General features: G+C 40.2%; 1 protein-coding gene across 1 annotated transcript in view; it reads left to right on the top strand.

The window, feature by feature from the left end:
• The window catches only part of ndrg2 (NDRG family member 2), a 50647-nt gene extending 31637 nt beyond the window's left edge, over window positions 1-19010 (top strand). Inside the window, exons 3-16 of the mRNA XM_085255458.1 lie at window positions 2597-2638; window positions 7158-7263; window positions 7362-7482; window positions 8080-8142; window positions 8438-8498; window positions 13594-13680; window positions 13936-13992; window positions 14094-14197; window positions 14291-14329; window positions 14421-14472; window positions 14595-14642; window positions 14733-14768; window positions 15279-15330; window positions 16036-19010. Of these exons, the coding sequence (XP_085111584.1) occupies window positions 2597-2638; window positions 7158-7263; window positions 7362-7482; window positions 8080-8142; window positions 8438-8498; window positions 13594-13680; window positions 13936-13992; window positions 14094-14197; window positions 14291-14329; window positions 14421-14472; window positions 14595-14642; window positions 14733-14768; window positions 15279-15330; window positions 16036-16199 (1032 nt within the window). The 3' untranslated portion in view covers window positions 16200-19010. The remainder of the gene's footprint in view (window positions 1-2596; window positions 2639-7157; window positions 7264-7361; window positions 7483-8079; window positions 8143-8437; window positions 8499-13593; window positions 13681-13935; window positions 13993-14093; window positions 14198-14290; window positions 14330-14420; window positions 14473-14594; window positions 14643-14732; window positions 14769-15278; window positions 15331-16035) is intronic.
• Window positions 19011-24333: the final 5323 nt, after the last annotated feature.

Below are 24333 nucleotides of genomic sequence, written 5' to 3'. Positions count from 1 at the left end.
CACAAAGTTAAATGAAGTGCTCGCCCTCAACTTATGTTTTCTCTTCCCGCTGAGATGATTTAACTCTTAGGCAAGACCCACAGCATCCGCGACTGAAGCCAGATTAATTAATGATAATCATAAAGTCTGGCAGTACAGCCTTCATACTTACTAAAGCTGGGCTGCCAGACAGACGGAATGGGTCTTTAACCAATGCAAAGAGAACTACACCATCATGACTTTGATCATTTTAATATAGCAGTCTGTTTGTGCATAGAGTATTTGACTTTCACAGGGCAACAACTTCAAAACATCTTGATAACAAGTAGCTTTTACTGCCGTAGTCTGCCTGTGGGCTTATTGCTTATTCTTTATAACTCTAAATATATGACATATGAGAACTGGAGTGCTTCTCAGCTTGATGATCTGCATCATGGTGTTCATTTGTGCTTGTGATTGGTCTAATTTGAGTTTCCTCTTTCCTTTTGGATTTCAGCAGCAAAAAAATGTATTGTCCATGTAACTCAGAGACCTCTGAGCAAAAATGACAGAATAAAGAGGGGTGATGCAGACAGAAGCTCTAAAGATATGGAACATATAAACTAAACTGGAAATAAAAAGCAGCAACCTGTAACAGCCTGTAATAATGTGTTTTTCACCCTACAACAACAACAACAACAACAATCTTTATTTATAGAGCACATTTAAAAGCCTTGGGCATACCAAAGTGCTTTACATAAAACAATAAAAAATAAAACAGTTCTCACACCCTTACCCTACAGGGTAAGGGTGTGAGATGTGGATCAACTTTTTTGTGGAAAAGGTCACATAATGGTTCAATTTGTTGACCATTATGTATCACTCACTGGTATCTACTCCACCCAGGTCACAACCTCCACAGTAATTGATCGACAGTCAAGGTTTTCAATAATCAGGCCCCATCTCATCCTAACGACCTCATAGTACCGTATCACCCCATTAGAGCACTTTGCTCTCAGACTGCAGGCCTACTTGTTGTTCCTAGAGAATTTAAAAGGAGAATGGGAGGGAGAGCCTTCAGATCTCAGGTCTCTCTTCTGTGGAACCAGATCACAATTTAGATTCAGGAGACAGACACTGTTTCTACTTTTAAGATTAGGCTTAAAACTCTCCTTTTTGCTAAAGCATATAGCTGTGGCTGGATCAGGTGACCCTGAATCCTCCCTTACTTATGCTGCTGGGGACTTCCCATGATGCAATTCTTCACTCTCTGTGTGTTTATACACCTCTCTGCATGTAATCATTAGATTAAAATTTTCTCCGGCTCTCTTCCACATCATGTCTTTGTCCTGTTTTCCTCCCCTCACCCCCAAACAGTTGCGGCAGATGGATATAATTATTATAGTTTCGTATTTTCCAATTCATTTGTATTTTTATATCATTTTAACTTTGTTTTTAATTCAGTTTACTTTCAGTTAGTTTCTAGAGTGGATTTTCTAATTTCAGTTTAGTTTTAAATGTATGAAAATGTTTAGTTTTAAGATTTAAGAAAAATCAGTTTTGAAAGTAAGATCACTCACAATATCCTTTTAGACACCAGTCACAATAAACATGTCTCTCGTTTTTACTAAACTAACAGGTACTAAAACTAATGACATTTCTACCTATTTGACTTATTTTATTATCAAAGTTCAGTTATTTTGGTTTGTTTTATTTATTTCAAGTCATTTATTTCAGTTAACTATAAAGTGTTTTTTTCAAATCTAGTATTAGTATTTAGTTTCATTTTGTAAAGTATAATAACCCCGCTCCCTGAGCCTGGTTCTGCCAGACCTTTATTCCTGTTAAAAGGGAGCTTTTCCTTCCCACCGACACCAAGTGTTACAGAGAGGATTGTCCTGATCATTGGGTTTTTCTCTTTATTATTTTAGGTCTTTACCTTACAATATAGAGTGCCTTGAGTTGACTGTTGTTGTTATTTGATGCTATCTAAATAAAACTGAATTGAATTAATCGAGCCAGCAGCCTCTCTTCAGTCACCAACCCTCTAGGACTTCCTCTTTTCTCCTCAGCGATGACTTCCATCTGTGCCCACGCCCATCTCCACTTCAACTTCCCACACTGTTAATTTTCTAAGAGCTTGTGATGCTAGTAATTCATTAGTGGGGGTAAACGGATCCAAAGCTGCAAGTGAGCCACCCGTTTGAAACCCAGGCATGTCACAACCACCTGCTCCTCTGAAGGGGCTCTCTGCTGGGGTATCAGCCGCGTAATGCTATCCATCCTGCCTTTGTGGGTGTCAATTAGGAAGCAAAGCCTCTCTAGACATGAAAGAACAAAGAAATGAAAGAACAGCAGGCTGAGATGTCACTCCTTTGGACTCAATTTTCAGTAATGCACACTAAAAAGATAAATTTAAGGAGTCCTAATTAAGATTTTTTTAAGAAGCAAAGTGAGAATTTATTCTGATTTGTTCAGCTGGTGGGTAATGAGTCCTTCTTAGTTTTTAGCTTGATTTACTTTTAAATAAATCTTGTCCCCGTAGTACCCAAACAGGCAGGACATCACTTACTTCCAAATGTAAAAAGAAATCTTTGTGCACATTTTGCTAATGAGACTGTCGCTCTTTTTCTAACAGGATGCTGAACTGGCTGCTAGGATACTCCTGGACCAAGGACAGGTGAGACTGTCTGTGAAATGCATGCTAATGTGTTTGAATAAGCATTGCATTATTACTATTATTGAGTTATAAATGAAATACACAGTTATTTTATTCAACTTTATTCAAGTATATTTAGTAACTCTGCAGAGGCTTCTTTTCCAGTCAGTAGTCGATAGGAAAAATATAGAAGCGGAATGAAAATCGCTGCACAGAAGAGTTGTTAGTAGGGTTTGGAAACTATTAATAATGGATTTAGCTGTATTTTACAGATTTTTGCAACAAGACAGGTTTCTGTGAGTGTTTTATTTCTTCATTGTGCCCCTTTCCCATGAATATGGTGCCCATCCTGTTGTGTCCCACTGACGTTTGAAAATCAGCCCATTTTTTTGAGCAGTTGAGAACTAACTTTGCAGTCATGTAACAAGAACATTTTCACTGCACTCTCTGCAATTATGTAAAAAAATTAAGTGCACTCTTACTGCTTCCATAGGAATTACGAGGTGCACTTGATTAACTCATCATCAGCAAGCGTGAGCAGAAGGTTTGGGGATTTGCTGCTCTGGAGAATTCATACGTGTGTTAACACACAATGCCACTGTCTTTCTAGGAGTGGACATTGGAGCAAATTCCCCCCAGTTTCTGTATGTGCAACACTCAGAGCTACCCTAAAAAATACAAGAGCTACATCTCAGACTCTAAATGTTAGGATATTAAATGTTAAAGTTCATGACAGCACAATTAGAAAAAGACTGAACAAGCTTGGCTAGCTTGGACGGACTGCCAGGAGAAAGCCCCTTGTCTCTACAAAGAACATGCCAGCATGGTTTAAGTTTGCAAAGTTGCATCTGAACAAACCGCAAGACTTAGACAGATGACACCAAAGTGGAGAGACCACGGCTGGAGAAAACCGAACAAAGCATAACAGCACGAACAGCTCATACCAACTGACAGGTGGTGGAGGGGTGACGGTTTGGGCTTGTTTTGCAGCCACAGCAGTTGGGCACCTTGCAGTCACGGAGTTGACCGTGAACCCCTCTGTAGACCAAAGTATTCTAGAGTCACATGTGAGGCTGTCTGTCTGACACCTAAAGCTTGGCCTTAACAGGGACGCCAAACACACCAGCAAGTCTACAATCAAGTGGCCCAGTTAGAGTCCAGACTGATTGAAATGCTGTGACCTTCAGAGAGCTGTGCATAAATGAATGCCTGCAGACCTCAATAAAGTGAAGCAATGCTGTGAAGAAAATTGAGCTAAAATGTGTCCACAATGATGCGACAGACTGATAAAGTCGCACACAAAAAAAGTGATTGAGTTATTGCTGCTAAAGATGGTTCTACAAGCTGCTGAATCAGGTAGTATGCTTAGGTTGTCAGAGGATGGTAGTTGAAATGAAATTGCATTGAATTCCCATGGACAGAAAGTCATGAATAAATCTATGAGCTGCGTCTTGTGAATCATCACAGATCACAGTGTCCCAAAACTCAGGGCTATTTGTTCCCTTTTCTTTTTTTATGGATTTATTTCTGCTACATTAAACCTTAGTACAGTGATGGTTGAAAATGTGAAAACACATCTGTATCCACTTTGTATATAATTTGCTAATTAAAGACCAAAGGCTGTCAAGGACTCAAGCTCCAGTCTTTATGATGCTCTTTAAAACTTAAAGGCAGGGTTGAAGAAAAACAGTCGTTTTAACATTAGCATGTTAGGGTCAAACCAACTTTCTGGACAGAAATAGAAAAAAGGCAACACAAGCTCAGGTTGGCAATGATTTTAGAAGAATACTCCAGTAATCGAGATGGGTCGATAGAAATGAAGCACAAGGCTGTGGAGTCTGCTGGTAAACCAGAGTGAGGCTGCAGAAAGACTGAAAGCTGGCATCCATGTGAATGGACTGAAAACAAGCTGTTGAGTAAAAGCACAGGAGAAATCAGATCCAAACACAGGAGAGGGGAATGAGTGGTGAGCTGCAGTAAACAGACCCTGCAGGGGGAGGAGCTGAGGAGCCACAGGTGTGGCTGATCTCACAAACTTATGAATACAAAAAGAAACACAAGAGATATTGGCTGTATCCCAATTCAGGGTCTGCAGCCTTAAAGTACGCAGCCTCAACAGTGCTCAAGGGCCGCGTACTCAAAGACCGCTAAGGCCGGAAGTGCGAGGCTTGTGAAATGGGACGGTCTAGCCTCCGTCGCGCTGCCCAGGTTGTCTAGCAACCATGATACTAACAGCTGGAAACGTTTCATGCAGCTTTGTTTGACAGAAATGAAGTAGAATATATTTTGTTCATTTGTTTCTACGTGAGCTTTGTGTGATTTAAAAAGTATCTGAGGCTGAGACCACAGGACTGTAAAACATGATTTTTGGGCTTCATTTCTGTACTGAACAGTCATTTCAAGATTAGCTAGTAAATAACAATTAGCTAATGTTGTTCATGAGACTAAAGTCATCTCACTGTGGTAATGTAAATATAATATGGCCAATATTATATTAATCATTATTAGTTATTACAGCAGTGAACATGAACTCTGTGTCAAATACTGAGCCTCAGTAAAGATTCAAGTTGCAGTTATTTATATGTCCTATCACCTTAAATCTTCACTCAAAGACAAGTATCTGTGACAGTGCATATATAGGTGTATCATATATAAGAGACAAATGTTGTTACTTCAGTATGTTAGCATTACTAAATTTGGCTCACTGCTTACATATATTTATAAAAAGAAAATGTACGAGCTGTGATAACTGTTTCTGATAAAATGAAGAGTAGACTGATATATGAAATATTCCTTTATTGGGTGAGAAAATCAGACCATGTCATAACTGCTTTAAGTCATACAGAATAGATATCAGAGCCTTAAACAGGCTGACTTCTGCTAAATGGGTCAAACTGGGCAGAAAGTATACAAACACATAACATCCTTATAGAATATGATGTAACACTATAGATCAACTTAGCTCAGAATATATAAAGCATATAAACAATTACAGCAATATGATGCAACAAACACAGCAGTGCTACTGATCCAAAATACTCAAAGCTTCATAGAACTGAAACAAACATTTATTTTTAGGTCCATTCTGCTGCTGATACATACTTCAGGTTTCTGAATATTAAACTTGTTGCTGCCTTTCATAGTGTGTAACTTGAAGGCCCTGAGTACTTTCTCACACACTGAAAACACTGGGATGATACAATTATTTGAACATTACCTAATAAGACTGATTCAGGACAGACAATTAGTTATTTTAAACTTTTCTAGCAGTCCTTCACAAACAGGGAACAGTCTGTCTATTTTCTCCATCTGTCAGCTGCTGCTGGCTCTTCCTCCTCCTCTTCCTCACACACTGTTGAGTTTGTCCTGGTGGATCATCAGGGGTGCAAAGCCTCACAGATGATGTGCAGCAGTGGGTCCCTCAGTCTGTCCTCACTCTGGACACTTGCAGTTGTCACACATGGAAATCAAATGTGTGATAAGCTGCAGGATTCAAACACAAGTGTCACTTATTAATACATGTTCATACTTTTATTCCACAATCAGAGAGAAAGAAAAAGAGAGAGAGTGCAGGACAGACAGACAGGTGACAGTCTCAGGTGTACACACTGCTACAAACAGGAGGATTTAGTGTTTGTGTTATTACGAGTGTTACACAAGAAGAGTTCCCAGATGGTACAGTGGACACATGTGTGACTCCTGTGATTAAAGCATCTTTCTTTCAGCTTAACGAGTGAACCGTCAGCTCGTTCAAACACACGTTAAAGTCCGTTTGGCTCGACACCACCGAACAGAGGCAGCAATATAACATAGCTAACATTAACAGTGCAGTGGATCCTGCTTGTGCCGTGATATTCAGGACTGCAAACCGAGCAGCATCACTGACTTTCAGCTTGTTGTGTTTGTGGATATATGACTGACTTTAATTATCCACAAAATCATCACATTCTGCCGTCTCAGTGTGGACGGGAGGCCAAAACGGAGAGAAAACGATGTTTTTGTACGAAAACGCATTAGTGTGGACGTAGCCATAGATAGAATAGGGGGATAGAAACATCCCCCTGTGACACTCTTATCTGTCAGCCTGTCTCAAGTATCGCAGTCTAGAAAAATTGGATGACCTGAAGTGGAGGAATGGATATAGAACTTGCAATTTATTAACTTGAGTGTATACAAGGTCCACATTCATACAGAATTTGCAAAGAGCTAGAGAGGAATACTCAGTTTTTGGAGACAAAATAAGAGGCAAGACATGGTTTGGACATGTGCAGTGTAGCAGTGGTGGATGTCTTTGACAAAGGTTGTTGAATATGAAGAGAAAGAGAAAGAACTTGTTGAAGATGAGTTGGTGCAGGGTTGGTGAGACAGGGGAGGATGCTAGGGACAGGGCGAGAGGGAGGCAGACGATTGGCTGTGGCAAGCAGCCAAAAATAAAAGAAAGTTCATGCACCGAAAAGGTTATTATTTTTGTTTTCCATGCCAGATGTTACCATCAGGTTGACGTTGTTAAGTCTGTGTTTGTTCGTGTTGCTTTCTCTAGGAGCACAGTGTTGAGACTCCGCATGGCGTCCTGCACGTGACCCTCCACGGCACGCGAACCACCCGTAGGCCCGCCATCCTCACCTTCCACGATGTGGGTCTGGACAGTGAGTAGCTCTCTCTCCAAGTCAAACAGTCTCTTGCTTGTTACCGATTGCGTTTTTTCCTCATTATCTTTGTTTACTCTGTTTTTGTTACCTGGCAGGTAAGAGCTGCTTCTCGCCTCTGTTCAAATTCGAAGAGATGCAGGAGATTGTCAAGAATTTCACCCTGATTCACATCGACGCCCCAGGACAAGAGGAGGGGGCCGCCGCCTACCCTGCAGGGTGAGACAGTCATCGTGTTTGATAAGGTGTCCTGCAGTAACCTTGCAATTTTTTTTTTAAAGTAAACTTCTGAGAAATGGAAACAATCTTCCGTACAGGCCTGAACCTAATCTCTTCTAAAAATCCTTACCATTCTCCTCTCTCACATCTCCCCCTGCACCATCTCTGTTCTCTAATGCGCTCTTGTCAGAGGTTTAAACAAAATCCCTTCTTTTCTCTCCCCGTACTTCTTATTCCTTCCCCCACGAGTACTTCTCTATCACTCCCTTTCCTTGTGAGATTATTTTAGTGGCTCAGCAGGATTTTGTTTCATGTATTGTGACAGATTCTCAGCTCTGACCCTTCGCTTCTGCCGCTGCTTCTCGAAATTGAAGCTCATTCTCTTTGTGGTCTTAAATCCTTGTGGATAGAGGTGTTAGCCGTCGTATTTACTTATGAAATTTATCTAATGGATCAGCGCTGCCCAGCTACCATGAATAGGTTGAGGAGATCTTAGATAAGAATGAGTATTTCCTGGGTAACATAACATTCTTCACATATTTGTTTTCATATTAAGCCGCTTAATTGCATTAAGCTCATTTGTGTGTGCTGTTGTAGTTACCAGTATCCCTCCATGGAGACCATATCAGAGATGATCCCAGCTGTCCTGCAGTTTTTCAAGTGAGTTAACCGTATTTATTGTGATGTGACTGCAAGCAATTTTTTTGGATTTGTGTAACAGAGCTAAGTGGCCTTGAGACACACAGCGCTACCTGCTGTGGTGACCTTGTTGAAACTGTTTTGCCTCATATCTTTGCAACTATTTCCATTTTCTTGTCAAAATATAAAGAAAAGGGTGGTTCAAGAATTTTGCACAATGCTGTAGATATATAAATAACCAGAGTGTTCAGCAACAATTAACACTGTGTGCACATGTGTATGCTGTAGGTGTTAATAACCTTTATCGTTCTGTCAGCTTCCGTACTGTAATCGGAGTGGGTGTGGGAGCAGGAGCATACATCCTGGCCAGGTTCGCGGTAAGCATCTTTTTCTTTTGTAGAGCTGTCCTGATGAGTCATTTCAGATCCTGCTTTAGCACTCGACAGAGGTCTTATTTTGCATTAACACAGGATGGTGTCAGTTCTTGTTTACAGTTTTACGTGGGGCTGACTGTAAGAGAGAAGAGTTCAGCAGGAACACTTTGTAAAATAAATGTTAAACTGTGATGCTTGTGGATATTTATGTGCAAACCTCTTAAAATAAGAAAAAGCTGAATGCTCATTAGCTTTGGTTTAAATGTGAAAATCAACATCATCTCCAGACAAAATGCGTCCACAAAATTAGTTTTCTTCTGGGTCACTTCCTGATGTCGAATAAAGAGTTCCCAAATAATTGAAATGGTTTTTAATTGATGTTAAAACTTCAACTTCAAAGGGCTTTTTATTAACGAACATTAAGTGCAGAGAAGATGTCACGGTCTGGCTGGCAGACCGTGGGGAGATGGGGAAATAGGACCCAAACGCTGGACTCTTCAGTGCAACAGTGTTTATTTACAAGGTGGTGAAGTAAACAACAATAAATCCCCAGTTTCCCAGACTCCCGTGAAGTGTCTTCTTCCCAAAAGTCCCCGTGTAGTGCTCTCTGCCCCAGTGTCCCTGCACTCCCCGTGCTTACTGCTCCTTCTCGTCCCACACTCCTCCTGAGGGGAAAACAATAGAGGCAGCCGTTAACACTTATCCCAGCAGGCATACACTCACACTTGACTTGTTTGAAGACTGACGTGTAGTCAAACGCAATAATCCCGCGTCGGTGGAAGCTCCATCGCTCATCTAAATAGCTCCCCCGACGAGCCCAGATGAGGAGCAGGTGTGCGGCCAGGACTTCGGGTGTGGCCAGCCCTCAAGTTAGACCACGCCCCCAGGGCTGAAGGTGCCTGTAACTTGGCCACAGCAGAAAGGCAAAACACACACATACCTGCCTACATACAGATGTGCATAGGGGCAGTGCAGACAACACACCAAATAATAATAATAATAATAATAATAACAATAACAGTCACAGTCCCCACTGCCCACGGACCCCGAGTCCCCAGAGCCGGGTCCATGACAGAAGAGGTCACTCGACTTTCTTATAGAGAGTTCTACGGTGGCCCTGAGAGGCCAACCAGACTGCAACTTAAGAAAACACCAGCAATAAGAAAAATGCTGCAAAAGCACACAAAACACAATGGAAATAGGAAAAACAGATTTCCAAAAGCACAATGGAAGTGTTTCTGGGGAGACAATAACCCGACGGACCAGTTGCAGGAACCCAAAACATGGTAGATGTGTTTTATCATGATTCATATAATACTGATGACGGATTTTTAGGCTAGTTAGGCTAACACACTTACCTCTAGAGCTGGGCGATAGAACGATAACGATATGTATCGCGATATAACTTTTACTCGATAGAGAAATTAAGCTATCGCGATAGACCTCGCCGCTCTTGTCCTCTTAAAAAAAAAAAAAAAAAAAAAAAGGTCAGCCAATCCAAATTAAGTAGCGCAGAGCCGAACCAATCACAGCCGCAGCGTCACGTCGCGTGACTTGTTACGTACAGCACAAGTGCCAAGCCGCACGTGTGTTTGTTTGGGAAGCAGCCAGCGGGTAATGGAGCCAGCGCGTAATGGAGGAAATGAGTGTGCCGACTAGAAAAATCAACCGAGCGTGACCGAAGAGAAAACAGATGATGGTTCCAATGCCGGAGAGATTGTCGAACGGAAGAGCCAAAGAAGGTCCGTAGTGTGAAGGTATTTCGGCTATTTCAAGTCTAACAAAAACAGAGTAGCGTGCACTGTAAATGTGCCGAAAGCAAGTCTGGAAATACAATAAACTGGTGCATGAGTCACACTGTGCGCCACGTTATTGTTTCGGTGAAATGAATTTCTACAATACTGTTACTGTTAATTCTACTCTCTGCAGTGTTTAAATGCTTACATATACACACAGTTACTGTCCCTCCACACATACGACTCGGTTCTGCTTCTATGCCCCAGCTTTGTTTACTTTTTCCCACCGAGGCTTCTAGACTTCTGATTGGCCAACATTTCTGCACGGTTAGGAATCTAGCGCCACCTGCTGCTTTGGCATGTTCATAGCAGCGTTTTCCTTCATTTCTGCCTTTATGTGTGGACGGGATTATTTTTTAAAACGAAAACGGAAAATCTCCGTTTTCAAAAATACCCGTGTACGTGTGGACGTAGCCTCAGTCTCTGACTGGAAGTGCTAATTCGTCATTCGGCTTTTGTCAGACTAAAGTAACTGTTAAAAGTGTTTGAAAAGCTAAGCTATACAACAAGGAGAGATTGAGAATTTCCTTTTAGTTCTCAGTTTATTTGATATTGACAAAAGTTAGTCAGTTTTGTCTGTTCTTCTGTAAAACAAACTAAGATTTATTTTTAGAATTAATATTTTGTTTCTAAGTGGAATTGACAATTTAGTCTGTTTCGTTTGTTCTATTTTGAAACTTAAACGCTTTAGCGGCTGCCTTTTGTGTAGTTTGCAATATTTGCCTTTATTTATCTGAAAAAGTCTCATGTTCCTTAAGTACATCTACCCTGTTGAACTTATTATGGGAAATAAATATTTAAATAAAAACAAGCTGCTGATTATTTCACATTTTACTTGTGAGCAACGGCACATTTAAATCTTACAAATATAGTTATTTGGCTTATATCGTGATAGATATCGTTATCGCCTGAAATGAAAAAAACATATCGTGATATGAAAAAATCTCATATCGCCCAGCTCTACTTACCTCTCATCTTTTCTTTCCTCACAAAACCGATAGATACTCCACTTCTTTTAAGTGTCTCCAGCACAATTCTTATTTTGGTTCCTGCAACTGGTCCGTCAGGTTATTGTCTGCCCAGAAACACTTCCCTTGTGCTTTTGGAAATCTGTTTTATTTCTGTTTTAGTTTTTCCTATTTCCGTTGTGTTTTTGCAGCATTCTTCTTATTGCTGGTGTTTTCTTAAGTTGCAGTCCGTTTGGCTTCTCAGGGCCACTGTAGAGTTCTGTGCCGTTCTCCAGAAAACAGCAGATCTGGCAGAGCGGTGAGGAGCTTCTTACTGAGCATGTGTGACAGATATAAAAGAGTCTGGACATCATGCTGCCTGAAACTGCCTGGTTTATTATACCCTGTTGTTCTTGCCCTAGCTAATGTAGTGATCGAAAACTGCTTCCAGTTTCGACTTTTCCTCCTGTACCAACCCTGATGTGGAGGTTTTGTGTGAATTGTAACACCTATCGCTCAGGAGAACACTATTTGTGTCTTCAGCGGTGGTATAACCAGTACAGAGCTGTGGCCACGTCACTGTTTGCTTGCAGCTCGACCGATGTGACTAGTTAAACTGGCTCATGACAGGTCTGGCAGTGGGTCAGTGATGATCTGAGGAAGCAAATCCTTTGAGGGTCACACAGGCCTCCACCTGTTAACTAACAGCACTCCTGTTGGGTACCAGGGTGAAATCTTTAGACCTTAACCTTATCTTTGTGCAGTGGATCCTGGTGTAAGACATTGTCTGGCCTCGTAGTCACTGTACGTAGGCAGTTCCTAGAAAACAACAGCAATCATGTCACTGACTAGCCCGTGATCTGAATCCGACTGAGAACTTCTGGGAGTATCAGATTCAGTCAAATAAAGCCACTTACGGTCCAGGAGATCACTGAATCCCTGAACTTGGACGAGATCCCAGAGGACACCATCCTGCTTCTCATCAGGATCATGCACACACATTAGAGAGTGCATACATCCACATGGGAAGCACACATTCATATTACCGAACCACATTATGCCTCTGATTTTAATTTTTAACTGACTTTTGGTGGGATTTTTGAATCCAGCCTTCAAAGAGTTGATGGCTTTGGTTTCTGCAAATTAAATAATGTCAGCAAAGATCTTCATCCTGAATATTTCACTCATTAAGATCCGATATGCGGTAGAGCTGGGCGATATATCGAGTTTTTAAAAAATATCGATATATTTTTATACGAGATATAAGATGTGACAATATCCTTTATATCGATATAGTCTATGTTACGTTATAATTATACCTGTGGAGCCGCAAGTTTGCCTCTCTTTCGTCCACTTTTGTCTCTACGCAACGTTACTCCGCCTCGCCTCTCCTTCACTGAACACAACTCCCCCTCCTCCCCCATCGCTTCACCTGCAGGAAGCAACAAGATGGACACGGCAAATCTCCGTTAACGAGTTACTGCGCATCGCCCCATGTGCGTCAACGTGTTAGCTAGCTAACCACGCTAACGAGCTAACCACGCTAACGCCATGCAGCCCAGAGGTGCTGCACGGACTAAAATCCTTTCATTTTCTCAAAAGTTGACAGCGCGCCTTATGTATGAATTCTGGTTGTGCTTGATGACTGCGAACCGATTTTATGTGGAACACGGCGCTCAGCAATCTGTCAAAAAATGTTTTAGTACGACTTTGGTAAGCTACGGAGCTGCACCGCTTGATGGATTGTCGGAGCATTACGGCTGAGCCTCGCGGAGTGATACGTACAGTGCTTCAACGTAATATTACCCTACTGTGTATAAGGTCCATAAATGGCAGCTGTTAAGAGACGTGGTTGCGAAGCGGACTTCAAACTCCAGGCTGTCAGTCACGCAGTACAAGTTGGGAACAGAGCAGCTGTGAAATCTGTCTTTGTTATTGTGCTCAGCGTCTTTTAGTTTACATTTTGACTGCACAATTGTGAGCTTTTTGTTATGCACAAAAACAACATTGTTTTCTTTTATTTATGGAGCATTATTATTTAATAAATGCTCATAATTTATTTTTGAGTAAATTTCATGTACATCTGCTCTATGTTAATAAAAGTGCCTGTGTGACATCTGGGACACAGCTTTGACTAAGAACTCTCTTTTTGTTCTTACTTTATGGCTTTAAAAAAATATCAAGATATATATCTCATATCGCCATCCAGCTAAAAAATATCGAGATATGAATTTTGTGTCATATCGCCCAGCCCTAATGTGCGGTTTGTTTTCCCTTCACCACGTGAGCCGTAAATATAGATGTATGTGAGATAGTGTCACACTGTCAGTGAACACTTCTGCTTTCTCTCCTCAGCTCACAAACCCAGATGCAGTGGAAGGTCTGGTTCTGATCAACATCGACACTAACGCCCGAGGATGGATAGACTGGGCTGCTCAAAAGGTTTCTTTCTCTCTCTCTTCCTTCCTTCCACGTCAGGGCTGCAGTGGCCGTGTACACAGAAACATCATTTAATCTTGTTAGTCCTAATGGGAGTTACTCATCAATGTAAAAATAGCTCTGGATATGAAATTACGTGACTTCACGCACGGTCTGTGTGTTCTGTGCTATTGATCATGTAATTGTTTATCGTATATTTCATCGCGCTTGATTAAAATAAATAAACTGCCTGAATGATCCCCCCTCTTTCCTCTACAGCTCAGCTCCGTGACGTCCTCCCTCACAGAGCAGATTCTGTGCCACCTTTTCAGTCAGGTACATTATTAGATCCATAAGTGTTTAAATGACAGATTTTTTTTTTGTGAGTTAAATAAAAAATTGAGAAAAAAGGATCAAATGTTAAACCGTTTTTCTAGGAGGAGCTGTCGTCAAGCACAGATCTAGTGCAGTCTTACAGAGAGCGCATCTCCAAAGCTCCCAACCTGTCCAACATGGAGCTCCTGTGGAAATCTTACAACAGGTAAACATAACATGCTGTCGTGCATCATGACTTAAATACAAATAATCGACCTTACATCAAACTACCACTGACACCATTTCTTTCTCCTTGCAGTCGTAGAGACCTGATCTTTGACCGCAACAGCGCTTTCAAGTAAATACCCACTCTCTGATTTTTTTTACTAAACATTAATCTCTCAAATCTTCAAACTTCTAATCAGCACCTGTTTCTGTTTGACCCTCAGATGTCCTGTGATGCTGGTGGTGGGCGATCATGCTCCCTATGAGGATGCTGCTGTAAGTTTCTTTTATTATTTGACACTTACCTGAACGGCTGTTTGCACCGATTGTACGTTTCTGTGCAAAAAAAGGATCTGATGGGTTGTAACAAAGACTGTGTTTCTTTCTGTAACCACCAGGTGGAGTGCAACAGCAAAATGGACCCGACAACAACCTCGTTCTTAAAGGTGGTTTTCATACGTGTGTCCTCAGTGTCTGCATCGTCTGTCTGTCTTTGTTTTTTTTCACCTTTACTTACATCTTCTGTTCTTCTGCAGATGGCTGATGCTGGTGGTCTGCCTCAGCTGACTCAGGTAAAAACACCTTAAGATCTCTATAATAACACACATGTGACATAGGTGTGGATGTTAAATCCACCCTGGGCAATACTTCAGTGTGAAAAGAACATCTTGATACTTTTCCATTGTGTCACACTCACAGGTGCCTAATTAAAAAACTTAGAACAAGCCAAATTTTGGCTTCTGTTCCCACATAGCTGTCATGAAAGGAAGATTTAACTACAGAGATCAAGATCCATTTAAAACAAAGCAGTAAATATATTGATGTCTTGTTGGTTTGTGGGGATTGACTCGTGTTAGGAGTCTGCTACAGGTAGCCACAAGGCGAATTGTAGTTTTTCACACATACGCGGTAGCTTCATTGTCTTTTAGCCCCAGAGGTTGGCAAATGTTTTTAGGTGTCAAAACTAAAACGGATACCCTGGGCTTCCACACGGGGTCCTCAGTGAGCACCATTATTCAGTGCAGCAAACGAGTTAAACATGTTTTTGGCCTGATATGTAATGTCCTGTGTTTTTTTTGCAGCCTGCTAAACTTACTGAGGCTTTCAAGTATTTCATCCAGGGCATGGGCTACAGTAAGTCCACTTTATCAAGCAGTTATCTTCCTTATTTCTACAGAGACATGGCTTTAGTATTGTTTCCTATTTGCTTCATACTTTTATTTCGATACTCTGTTTAGTTACATACCCTCATCGTGAGCATGAATGTTGTGGTCATTTGGGCTTTTAATGATTTCTTTGAACTGTTCTTTTTTCCACGGTGTAATGATTGTACAGCATACATCTGACTTTAAAAGCTTTGACTTCTGGAGTGGACTTTGGGAAGGCCATTCCAGAAGCTTAATGTTAGCCAGTTTTATACATTCCAAAACCAGGTTTGATGTGTGTTCGGGATCCTGTTGGAACACCCAGCCGTGTTTCAACTGTCCAGCTATTGATCTAAGAGGAAGTTGAAGAATTTGGAGGTAGTCTAGTGAGATGTTAATAGGTCTTGGCCTCATCTGACCCTGTGCAGATTAGAGAAAATTCAAAATGAATTGAAAATTGCCCCCCTAATCCTTGTTTTTTTAACGCTATTAAAGATGTATGCTGTATAGTCTTTCCATGCTGGAAAAATAACAATTCAAGTAAATGATTAAAGGCCACAAATTGTCAATCATGTCCATTATGAGTGTGGATGACCACAACTATGTGTTGTCAGCAACATTTCCTTACCTTTTGATACCTGACTGTTTCCATGACTTGTACTCTTACTGACCGTTTCTCTGTGTTTCTCCACAGTGGCTTCATCTTGCATGACTCGCCTGTCCCGCTCTCGTACCACCTCCCTCTCCTCCTCCTACTCCATGGATGGCTCCCGCTCTCGCTCCCGCACCCTGTCCCAGGGCTCGCAGGGCGGCCAGATGCCGCCCAGCCCCTCCCAAACGATGGAGGTGTCTTGCTGAAGAAAAACAAAACGATAGAAAGAAAGAGCGAGAGTGGGATGAGAGGAGGGTGGAAGCAAAAGGAAGGGAAAGATGAAGCATGACAATAATGCAGAGACAAGATGAATGGGTTACTTATTTGCCACTAAACAACTCCTTTCATTCCCCACAAAGAGCATAGGAATATGGATGGTTAGAGAGAGGGAGGGAAGGAGGAAGAGGAATAGAGTGACTTGAGTGGAAAATAGAAACCCTTCTCTTTACAACCTCAGCCCAAAGCAAAGTACAACCGGCTGTTCTGCCATAAACATGAGTCTTTAAAAGGCATGAAGAGATTATTAAAGCAAAGGAGGGGGTGACGAACAGCAACTAGTCCTCTCTCCCTCTATTGTCAGCCAATAGAGCCCTTTAATTTAGATTTACAGTGCAGCGTACAAAACCAATAGTAATAATCCTGAAAACGGTATTGTGGATGTTGATGCTGATGATTCTGATGTTCTTGATGATGATGATGATATTGAAGCTAATGATGATAGAAAAAAAACAGTAACTTTTCTCTTTATTACATAATGACTTAAAAACGACATAGACAAAAAAAAACGTACTATAGCAGAGATACTTATAACAATGTGTGTCTACTACTTTTAAAGCTAGTTTTTATTGTGTTCTTTTTTTTTTAAATCATTTCTTTTATGGGATTTTTTTTCTTCTTATATGTAACCTGTCTCAGCAAGGGGCTGAAGATACTGATTGGCTGACCCCATCATATGGAGACAGCCAATGAGATCCATTGTAGTGACTACTTCCTCCTTGATGTTGCCAGATTTTTTATGTCTTCCATTTGGCCCTCGTCTATAAGTGACTGTAATCTTTCCCCCCCTCCATTGGATTTTGATGTGATGGACAAGAAGCTTTTATTTTATTTTATTTTTTCTTCTGGACTGTTTGGAAGTTGCATGCCTGCTATCAACTCATGTTAATATTGAATGGATAATTTTGTTTTGTTTTTTTTCTTTTATATTCTGCTAAGTTGTGTGAATCTGTGTTCGTGTGTGTGCTGTTTCGAGTTATGGCCTGGAGGTAAACATAGGTGAGACTGAGGGTGTTTTGCGCGCTTTAATTATCACCCTATTGATAGTAGTCGCCGCACATTCAGAAGTGCTTCCAATACTGCTGGCAGTCTTGCACTGCGTGTCTTAATATCCACACTTGTGTTCTACCACTCACCAGGGAGCATCCCATCATCGGTAGCATGCTCGTATGGATATTGCATTTCAGTGCTCGGTGTGGCCAGAAAGGGATCACTGTGTTCATCATCTATCTGGGTTGTAATCTCTTAGCCTTGCCCATGCACGGATACCTCCAAACAAACCCAGCTAGCATACTTGACTTCATGTGTGCTGCGGTGGTGGGGGGGTGCGGGTAAAACCAATGCGTACTCCTCTCCACCCACTTTATTCACCAACGGGGACAACAGAGTCATGTTTGCATATGTTTATACTGATATGTGTGAGTGTGAGAGGGAGTGTGTGGGGAGAGAGAGAGAGCAAATGTCAGTGCTCGTGTCTTGTAAGCACAGTTAACCAATGAAGATGGAGAAAGGCCCAGGTTACCTACAAAAGTTTTAAGACCAATAAAACCCCTTGTGACTTATCAGTGACAATGAACCAGCCCCTTCACTGCCACCATGCTCAGATAATATATAAGAATAGAAAACAAGAGTTTCTTCAGCCACTCTCTGAACTCTGAGCCAACCGGTTGGAGCCAATAAGCTTAAGCGTCCTGCCAAAACTAAAAGCCCCTCAAGAATCGAGGTGTTTATTGACCAAATTCTGCCATCAGAAGTGCTCTGAGCTAAACGTGCACCTTTAAGCATCAGTTATCATAAATAAATTCATCCAGATTCTCACTGAATTGCTAATACTTAATAATTGCAAATAAAGTCAAAGCTTACCACTGCCCTGTGCCAAGTAGCCATTACACGGACTGTGCTTTTAAAGGACCATGTTTGAGCCCAGTCCATTGCATGCGTTTATATTCTAATGCATGAAAGCACGACCACTGAGTTGGAAGATGCCTGTTTCATTTAAATGCTATTTAATTCTCCTTTTTCCAAACCTGACTCATGAAGCGGACATGGTTGTGATGCGATGGAAGGCCTTAGATGTGAGCTTGGAATTATAATTGATGGTCGGAATGATGACGGCAACCTGTTTTTGAGTCACTCCCCTCCGATCCATAATAGGCTGCTTATGCAGTGCATAAACGGCCTATTGTACCATCAACATCTTTTGCAGAAGATGTGGAAAACACAAATACTGATGATATCATGCCGCATGCTTGTGCATGATAGATTGTGGCATTAAAGCATGTGGGTTGCAGACCATTGTGCTGGAGTGTACAATGTAATTGCTGGGCTCATTTCAGGATTAAAGCCTAGAAATTTTAAAAAGGCCAAATAAGGAAATCAGAGTGGTTGAACAGGGCTGTGTGATTGTAAATGCTTGTCCATTTTGTCTTTTTTTTTGTCTCTTAGTTTTTACAATTCAATTACATTTTTCTTTCCCCTTTGATTTGTTTTAATGATCTTTCTTTGTTTTATGTATGTGAAGTGTTAGTTTACTGTCCCGATGTGCTCACAAGTTAGTTAACCGTGTGATAGTTCTGGAGTAACTTTTTTAGCATTAGCGCTTATAAGGGAGAATAATATAATTAACAATTAAAAAAAAAAATTAAAGAGAATCAAACTTGTGTGGCTAATTGCTCTGTGTAACACAATGAACATCCTAAAAAAAAAGCAAAGAAAATAAAATTAATAGAAGCTTAAGAGAACTGTCTTGTCTCCTGACTTCTTTTTTCTGTGTTGTGTTCAGCATTGTACAATGTATAGGCTAGCTTGTACCCATTAGTGACACCGATGAGCTCAGTGCTGCTGAGCAGCAGTCCAGTGAGGGCACAAGAAATTTAAAAAAAAAACAACTTTTTTTTAAAGATGTTTCGTATTTGTTCTGTGCTAACCAAAGATTTTTTTATGTTTTTATTTTTGTATTATTCTGGAATGTTAGGGATGCAATGATACCAATTTTTTCAAACCGATACGATACCGATACTTGGATCTGAGTACTTGCCGATACAGAGTACGAAAACCGATACTTCTACCACACACACACACACACACACAAATGCAATGAATTGGAAGACAGGTTTTATTTTATTCTCTGCCGATAATAAATAATATCTTAATAAAAATTACCACAAAAAAATTTCAAGTGAAAAATAAGCACTTCTGTTAAATTATTGCAGAGTCTCCACATTGTAATTTAACAAAATATCACTGAACTATTGGCACTGTCTCGAGCTTTTGGAATAATAAATAAACACTTCTGTTTGGAATAAAATAAATACAAATTAGGTTTGAGAATAAAATAAACGTTTAAATTGTTGCAGAGTGTCCATATTGTAAACAAACAAACAAAATAACTAAAGTATTTGGCATTGACGAACGAACTCCCCATCTGCCCGTGGATCATCAGTCCACTGTGCCGTTAAACCAAGGACTGACATCGCGCACACACTGCTTGTCTTTACCTCTTTAGAAAGTTTTGGCACCATTATCTCCCTGATGTGTGAGCGGCTGGGAATTTCATATCGCAGCTCGAGTATGCTGAGAAGAATCCTGTTTTCCACGACTGGCATTGGCTGGTCATCCAGAGCGATAAAATGAGTCAGAGCCTCTGTTATTTTAACATCCCGTGGATTTTCTCTTGACATTTTTCATCCCTTTTTCAAAACCTGAGTTAAAGTTGGCTGTTCCGGTCCACACTGCTGACATTTTGTTTAGCCTAGCTACAGCAGCCTCCAGTTTCTCTTTTTTTATCTGGAGCTGCCAGTCTCACTCGTCTAACCCTGTGCCTGTTTAGCACGGGATGTCCCCCAAGTGGCCAATCTAAAAAACTACAACAAAAATGACAAGCCACCCTCTGATTAATGAAATAAGTTAGTATCGGTTCATGGTATCGGTTAACTTTTACGAGTATGAGTACACACACATTTTACAGTATCGGCCCCGATACCAGTATCGGTATCGGTGCATCCCTATGGAACGTCAATAGTTGTTCACCTGGAACTGGTGGGTTCACATGGTAAGCAGAGTAGTGCCATCAAAGGACCAACTTGCTAGCATATAGTAGTAGTCTATAGTACATTTTAAGCTAGCTGTCTTTTCACTTTTGTTATTGTTACTGCCTACTAACAATTGGAAAGATAATTGAATATTAGGTTTTGTTCCACACAATTTCTCTACAAACACATTGCAATTTTCACATAAATGGATAAATAGGCTGGTACATGCTAAAATTTATTTTGAGCTCAAAGCTTTAGCATAATAGAATAGTAGCATTTAAACATGTACATTTTAATAGATCTCATTTCTGAGGTTTATTTTCCCTTCATGAAAAGTTTTGAAGTAGATTGTACATTCTTTTACTTTTGAGTCCAAAAACTACACATTAGAATTTTTAACCAGTATCAGCTCTTTTACTTACCTGCAAATAAAAATCTATGATACTGCTTTACTGACTCAGTAAAGCAGTATCAGTGCAGGTAAGCTTCACTACTACATTTCACCAGACAGTGGCAGCAATGAAGTGTCTCGTGCTTCTGGATGTAGCGCTGCAATTAAAATGTGATTAACAGATAAAACTACTAAGCTCTAAACAGCCACAGATAAAAGAAGAAATATAAAATCTTTGCTGTTGAAAAATTTCATGGTGTTGTTTATAAACGGATGTGAATACAGTGGAATTTTAAGTATATCAGATAAGTAGTCATTGACTATCATGTGGGCTGATATTTGTTTTGTTACACTAAATCAAAGTATCTCTAAGTAAGAGTGCATGTCTTTACAGTGCCTCAAAAATGTGTCCAAAAATTACTTCTGCAATCCTGCAATTTACATTTCCATTGTTTCCTACATTTAGAAGCGTTTTACACCTGTTCTTACAAAAAAGCATAAAGATGTTGAAAGTACCCAAACACCTGCATAGATGAGAGGTGAAGGTAAAGAATTTCACATTTTGTAGCTGATAATTCTAACTAATACTAGCTTTTTTCTCATCTGTCAATAACACTAATTTCTAAACTAATACACTCTGAAATCTTTAAATGATAAATGGCCTGTATTTGTATAGCGCTTTACTTAGTCCCTAAGGGCCCCAAAGCGCTTTACACGTTCAGTCATTCACCCATTCACACACCGGTGATGGCAAGCTACATTGTAGCCACACCCATATGGAAAAGAAATAGTAAAAACATATATGATTTACTCATGAAAGTGGCCACTTTCATGAGTAAATCATATATAAATCATATAAGGCTTACATGATTTACTCATAAAAGTGGCCACTTTCTCATTACTTTCATATATTTTTTTAGTAAGTATATAAAACATACAAGTTTCATTATATAATTTTTCAAGGGATCTTATATGTGCTTTCACTCCTGTATGCTTTTCATACAAGTTTCATACAAGACAGATAAAAACTTTATATATATCTTTTCCATATGGGCAGCCACCCTGGGGCGCACTGACAGAGGCGAGGCTGCCGGACACTGGCGCCACCGGGCCCTCTGACCACCACCAGTAGGCAAACATGGGGTTAGTATCTTGCCCAAGGATATTTGGCATGTAGACTGGAGGAGCCTGGGATCGAACCACCAACCTTCCGGTGAGTAGGTGACCCGCTCTACCACCTGAGCCATAGCCACCCCCAAATAGATATAAAATATATATATTTTTTAAAATGATCATAACATTGCTTGATTATAATGTCCAGTGTCTGCAAGCTTCAGTATGACGTTACACCAGAAAGTAGCAGCAATAAAATGATTATCAATGTCATGATTATCCCTGTTCATCCTTTATGCTTTTGCCTCTAATGCTGAAATGATCTCCTGAACAGGGAGATCATTACTCTGGCTCTAAACAGGAGGACACAAAAGAAAAAGTGTAAGTATACACTACCAGGACATGAGAATTGTGATGCAAAATTTTATAGTAATATTTCTAGAAAGTTGTGAATACAGTGTACTGTTAGATAATTTGAAGTATAGTAAATAGTCACTGAGCACCACACTCTGCGTGGTTATATAAGTGTTTTGTTGAACAAATTCAGATTGACTAAGTAATAGAGAAAAAGTGCATTATTTTATAGTGCTTCAAAGTTGTGCATAAATTACTACTTGTAAGATAAAAACACATTTAAAAGTGTTATACATTCAAAAAACAAAAGACACATACATTTGAATGCCTTGGTGCCTTGGATGAAGCTAAATGCATGAAAATAAGAAATGCAACTCCACAAACTGTCTCACTTACTGCTGAACTTTATTTACATATTTCTATGGTGATAATTGAATTCATCAGGTAGGATCTCAACACTTAAAGGAACTAAATGTGTTAATGTCACTATGATCTCTTTAAACTTGGTCAAAACATATGTCTCAGCAGTCATCAAATGCTGGTAACTGGATGCCAAATAACTCAATTTAACAACAGCATAAAGTATTAAGTAACATAACCTTATGGTCCATAAAGCAAAAAACCCCAAATCTTAGAACGTTATAAACCATATGACATCTTTTCTTTAGTAATAAAAAAAAGGTTAAATTAAGATAAACATTTCATCCATCCATCCAGTTTCTTTCTATTTCCTTGAGTTCAAGTCATGGGAGTAAGCCGCCTAAGCAAAGAAGCAAAGACCTCCCTGTTTCCAGCCACCTTTTTCAGCTTCCTTGAGATATAAGGGGAGTGTTTGGGTAGCAGTCAAGGACAAAGGTCCTAGAGGACTAATAACTAGCTATCAAAGATAAATGTTTCAATTATACAAATTTACAGTCATTATATTTTAAACATATCCATCCTCCATACTGATTCAGATACCAATACATCAGTAATTTTATACAACACGTTACAGGCTCAGACTCAAATAATGCAAACAAAGCAATGCATGCCATATATTACATATGATATTCATAGTCATAAAAACTGCTAAATAGAATTCATGACATTAGTGTTTTAATCAGTACTTTAAAAATATAAATAAATGCAAGTAAAAGAAAATCGTAGGTAACTTTTTGCTCGTGTAAACTGAAAACAAATAATGGAAGGGACACCTGCTTTTACTAGTTAAGAGCTTTAAATTTGTATTTTTCTTAGTCTTGAAAGGATGTGGCTTTCAGTTTCTTTAAAATAGCTCTTGTTTGCTCATATTCATATTGTTTTGCTCATGCGTTGGAATACCTGTCTTCTAATCAGAACTTTTCTTTGTTTTTAGTGTCCTTCCTATTTTTGAGAAAAAGCCTCCCAGCGAGAAAATTGTGTCTAAAGTATAGATACAATTCAGGCCCAAAGATTCAAGACACCTAAGTTCGTTTAGAATATCAAAGGAGGGGTCACTGATGAGTTGTTGCCGCGCCAGAGGGTTTCTAGAGTGGGTTACACGGAGTGTTTCCAGTGAAAGGTTAAATGAGGGCAGGAGATACCCCAGTGGAACCATAAAGTAGATTAGACTCTCTTCCACTTTTACATTCCCACCCATGTCTCTGCTCCTCTCCACCTTCTTTATGGCATCTGTAATGTTTTCTTTAAAAAAACTTAACACACTGTATCTGGCTACGAAGTGTTTGCGAATTCTGCTGGGTGAATCACTGCTGTGGTTCTCAGTGTGCTGTTTGGAGACTCTATAAGTGACCTGAATTTGGTCACAGTAAAGCTGAACAGACTTGAGTGCATTTTTCAAATCATCCAAAGCTTGACTGATGCAGTCTCGACTCTGAGCCCTGTTTTGCTGCTTCAGAGTTGTAAAAGCTCGGTTGTAATATGCAATAGCCCCCCAGCAGGGGTCTTGCTCTGTGGCTTTAGTGTACATGTCGATGCTCTCTGCAAAGTTCCCCTTTTCGCGTAAGTCATTACCAAAGCCAATGTAGTGGTAAAGATTAGAAGAGGGTGATTCTCTTTGCCTGAGTCTTAGCCTGGCTTGGTCCAGGTCTCGCTTTAGTCTGCCTTTCAATTCCTCAGTAGAGTCTTTGGCATTGAAGCTTGTGAGTAGCCACATACCCCAAAACTCATTCAGAGCAGACAAATCTGAAGCTGCTG

The sequence above is a fragment of the Mchenga conophoros genome, linkage group LG3 (assembly GCF_057382185.1).
Source record: "Mchenga conophoros isolate Kocher_MC1m ecotype Shallow Benthic linkage group LG3, M_conophoros_male_GT1.1, whole genome shotgun sequence".
Lineage (NCBI taxonomy): Eukaryota > Metazoa > Chordata > Actinopteri > Cichliformes > Cichlidae > Mchenga > Mchenga conophoros.
The sequence above is the reverse complement of the archived record's forward strand: the minus strand, read 5'-3'. Positions and strand labels throughout refer to the sequence as shown.